At 44.6% G+C, this 5,000-nt stretch overlaps 1 protein-coding gene across 2 annotated transcripts in view; it reads left to right on the top strand.

The window, feature by feature from the left end:
• Positions 1-5,000, top strand: part of sfmbt2 (Scm like with four mbt domains 2) — a 61,884-nt gene that overhangs the window by 44,393 nt on the left and 12,491 nt on the right. For both annotated transcript variants that reach the window (XM_076296921.1, XM_076296920.1), the window contains one exon: positions 3,993-4,075. In XM_076296921.1, the coding sequence (XP_076153036.1) occupies positions 3,993-4,075 (83 nt within the window). The remainder of the gene's footprint in view (positions 1-3,992; positions 4,076-5,000) is intronic.

Below are 5,000 nucleotides of genomic sequence, written 5' to 3'. Positions count from 1 at the left end.
ATTGATCCCCAAGGGGTCAAAAGGTCTCAATAGCATACAGACATCACACATAACATTCACTAACAGCAGAAAAAGTAATTAAAAGTATATAATATAAAAAACACAACAAGCAAATATAGCTGCAAGCAGCAATGAGGGGGCCAAGCAGACCAGCTCAGCAGGCCAGATTTGCCATGTAAGTCAATGCCGTTGCATCAGACATATAGCCTTAAGCAGTCACAGCAAGTTCCATGCCATACAACCCAAGATTGTACAAGGTCAAGTTTCACATCAAAACATAACTGATTTTGTGGGGCTGAACCAGGGCTGAGTGTCGCCGCCCCCTCACCCAGCCAACCCACCGCCGCAATCGCCCGTGCCCGTCCCACTCTGCCCCACTCTTGCACGCACGCTTTAGAATTAACTGGATGGAACTCGCTGTCATCAGTTTCACATCAAAAATAAAAGATCGATTGAAATATTATCATGCTTGCTGTGATTTCAATGCCCCCATAGAGGTCAAAGGTCACCAAATTATTTGTGCATCATCAGGATGAACCATTGACCTCCATTGACCTCCATTGCAGAATAATGCAGCAACTACAGGCCAAAATACATTTTTTGCAAATTTCGATTGGCTGTTACAGGCGAACGCTTCTGTGAATTGTTCCAGAAAAAATACACTGATAAGGCATGGTCTGAAGATGGTCTCTGCCAATTTTGGTGAGGATCAGCTGAAATTTGTGACATGCGAATACTTATTCATGTTTTTGATTAAATCCAATATGGCGGCCGAATCAATTACGATGACATCACAAGTTGGCTTGGGTCGGCCTGAGGACTTCCAACAGTATTACCAGACACCACTAGTGCGTTTTAATTCTAAGCACAACAGCAGCTACAGGCCAAAAGGCATGTTTCTTAATTACAGCGCCCCCTAGAGGTCAAAGGTCACCAGATTTCTTGAGCGTCCCCCTGATTGGGTCCTGAGTCCATGCACCAAGTTTGGCTTTGATACATGCAAGGGTTGCTGAGATATGAGCTCACTTCCTGTTTTGTGGCTTCACCGCAGATTTTGATTGGCTGTTACGGGCGAACGGTAATACTTCCGAAGACGAAAAGTGATAACTTTTGTGAGGCTTGGTCTGAAGATGGTCTGTGTAAAAGTTGGTGGGAATCAGAGAAAGTATGTGACCCCTGATACATTTTAAGTGTTTTTGATGAAATCCAATATGGCGGAAAATGACGTCATATGATGCGTTGAACTCGGCTTGGTCCAAGGATTCCAATGATACCTGACTTTTGGAAAATCGGACCTACGGGTCAAAAGTTACGTGAGTGAACACACTTCCAACTTTGGCCTGTTGGTGGCGCTAGAGGGTTCGAGTTGCCGACATGAAACTTGGTGACATGAATCATGTGACCGTCCCCAATTAGTGTGCCAAATTTCCCAACTTTTTACCAGACGGTTCTATGGGCTGCCATTGACTTCCATTGCATATAATAATAATAGGAAAACGTAGAAACACAATGAGGTCCTCGCAGCTTCGCTGCTTGGCCCCCAATAAGGACAGTAGAAGATAAAGAATATACTAAAATACAGAAGTGTATCAGTTAAGAGACACTACAAATCCCAAGGTGCATTTCAGCGGAATAAATTCTGCCATTATTATGATTGCTAATGATGAGTGTAGCTAATGATAAATAGCAGACATGACCTCACTTAGATTAGGTCCTTATGAAGCACGGAGTCTCGTTCTTCTTCCTCAAATGGAGAGTTGGTTGTGAACATCAGTTCATTTTCATTAATATTCAGCCAGAAACACAGACACACACACACACACACACACACACACACACACACACACACAGAGAGAGAGAGAGGGACACGCATACACATACACACACACACACACACACAGAGAGAGAGGGACACGCATACACATACACACACACACACACACACACACACACACACACACACACGCATGCACACACATACAAGCTCACACAAACATACACAGACCCGGACACATGCATTCACACACAGACACACACACATACACACACCCACACACAAACATACACTGACAGAAACACAGAAAATTAATTGGCCCCTCTCAGCACGACACAAGGGCAAATAGGGCAGGGGTAGGGGTAAATTCTCCCCAGTGAGAGGAGTCTGGGCTATCTCTGATATCCACAGCCATTTGAAGGGTTGCTTACGTGTGTTGGGGGGAGAAGGAGGCAAATTTAAGGCTTTCAAATTCCCTCCAGTAGAGTAATCACTTGTAGACGCTTCAGATGAGAAATCTAGTTTTGTATTTCTAACAGTTGCATGGAGAGACACAAGCAAAGGGGCCGACACACACACACACACACACACACACACACACACACACGCACACAACAACAAAGCTGCTTGGTAATTTACTGCCAAATGGTATATGGTAATGTGGCAAGTCCAAACCAAGGCACATGAGCATGTTTATTGATCAGCACCAACAAAAGTTCTCAAATACAATTCACAAAATGCTAGATCACAATATAAACATTAAAAGGTAACGGTCTACATAATTCAATGATGCATACCCTAATGGTTGTAGTGGACAATGATAATGCTATTTAGCAATCAATAACAATAATAGTTTTATTCTTATACTCTATTCATGCATCTTGAATTTCCCCTTGGGGATCAATAACGTATCCATCTATCCATCTATCCATCTATCTATCTATCTATCTATCTATCTATCTATCCATCTATCCATCTTTCCATCTATCTATCTATCTATTTATCTACATCCTACTTCCATATTTCAGTGATCCGATGGCTGGATACTTGTAGTTGTGCTGTTGGTGTGGCAGAGGCCCTCACTACTAATACAGGTTTCACCAGCCATATCCCTGCAGCCTGCAGCTAACATGACCTATATCTGTATAGGCTATTTAATGTCCAAGGGGGTGAATATCTCTATAGGCTATATTTAATGGCTATATCCAATGAGCTTTGGAGAGTAAAATATAGCAGGACCTTTGCAAGTCCAGCCTGCCGAGAAAGTCCCTGAACTTCCCAATGGTCAGTGCATGCTTGGATGAGCAACGTCCACTATAATGAGCAGACTAGAAAACACAAATGACAAGCTTTAGCTGGGAGGCATTACAGTGATCACATTACGAGTGTACCACTTCAGACTCGGGTGCTTTAGCACGGCCAACGTGCCCTGTCCATCTGAATCAGTAGCCTAGGCTATAAAACACATGTTTACATGGGATTCATCAACATCATCAGTTCCTCATGTCTTTCTTTGAGGAGAGTGGCAATTCTACCCATTTCTGTCAGTAGGCACCATAGACCTCTAAGTATATTTTTTGGGGGGCTTTTTATGGCTTTTTTAATGAGATAGGATAGTGGAGAATGACAGGAAGCGAGTGGGAGAGAGAGTCGGGGTGGGATCCGGAAAGGACCACGGGGCGGGAATCGAACCCGGGTCGCCGGCGTATGGTGCAGGTGCCCCAGCCAGTCGCACCACGGCCGGGGCCAACGCCATAGACCTCCTGAAGTTCGCCTACAAAAAGGACCCAAAGCTGCTATCTTTGCCTATATAAAGACATTCGGATTTCCTTACATGGGCAAAGATGGTGCTACCTGGATGTTCTTATATGGGCAAAGACGGCAGCTATGGGTCATTTTTGTAGGAAAACTTCAGAAATCTATTGCTAATTGTTAGCGTTAGTCTATTGCTATGTGTGTGTGACTGAGTGGGATAGTTCATCATGTCTTTTCTTTGAGGAGATTGGCAATTCTACCCATTTGAGTCAGTAGTCACATTGCTAACTGTTAGCGCTGATGCTAGTGTGTGTGTGTGTGATTGAGTGGGATAGATCATCATGTCTCCTTTGAGGAGAGCGGCAATTCAACTCACTTGTGTCAGTAGACGCTATTGCTAACTGTTAGCAGTTGCTAATTGCTAACTGCGCTGATGCTAACCTTCCCTCGTCCACACCTGCAGGTTTCCAGAGCCAGGACTTTGACTGGGCCGACTACCTGAAAAACAGCGGCACGGAGGCAGCCCCCGATGCCTGTTTCCCTGATGTAAGAGAAAGGAATGATACGCTGTGTGTGTGTGTGTGTGTGCGTGTGTGTTGTCTGTCTGTCTGTCTGTCTCTGTGTCTTTCTGTCGGTCTGTGTATCTTTGACAGTTTTTTGTAAACACATAAATTATTTAATCACAAATACAAGTCTTTTATGCCAATGAATAAAGCATGACTGTGTGTGTATATGTGTTTGTTTTTGTGTGTGTGTGTGTGTGTGTGTGTGTGTGTGTGTGTGTGTGTGTGTGTGTGTGTGTAAGTGCATATATCTGAGGATTCGTGCATGTGCATCTGATGGCCTGACTGTGTGTTTCTGTGTGTATGTGTGTTTGTGTGTGTTTTTATCTCTGTTTGTCTCTGTAAATAAGGCATGACGTTGAAGCTGAATCAGAATTAGAATGGAGCACTGACTGCCTCAGGAAAGGCTGTGTGTGTGTGTGAGAGAGAGAGACAGAAAGAGAGACGCAAAACCATGGCCTGTGTGTGTGTGTGCCTGTGTATGAGTTGTTTTGAGACCACAGAAATGACCCCTTATTTGTGAACTGTCCCTGTGAATACACGTCTGTATATCTCTGTACCCTCTCTGCTCCCTCTCTCCCTCCCTCCCTCCCTCTCTCTCTCTCTCTCTCTCTATCCCTCCCTCTCTCTCTTTCTCTCTCCCTCTCTCTCTCTCCCTCTCTCTCTATCCCTCCCCCTCTCTCTCTTTCTCCCTCCCTCTCTCTCTCTCTCTATCCCTCTCTCTCTCTTTCCCTCTCTCTCTCTCTTTCTCCCTCCCTCTCTTTTCCTTCCCCTCTCTCAAGAGAAGGAGAGAGAATGGGACTGGAAGAGAGAGGGCTTGTTGTACCATGTTGGAGCTTTTGAATGCCCCCATTTTATGGACAATCACCGAAACTGTGTGTGTGTGTGTGTGTGTGTGTGTGTGTGTG

Source organism: Alosa pseudoharengus, unplaced genomic scaffold (genome assembly GCF_046254945.1).
Source record: "Alosa pseudoharengus isolate Yale_2024_CS ecotype anadromous, Long Island Sound unplaced genomic scaffold, YU_APseudo_1.1 YU_APseudo_1.1_scf_20, whole genome shotgun sequence".
Lineage (NCBI taxonomy): Eukaryota > Metazoa > Chordata > Actinopteri > Clupeiformes > Clupeidae > Alosa > Alosa pseudoharengus.
This window is presented reverse-complemented; position numbering and strand designations above follow the sequence as displayed.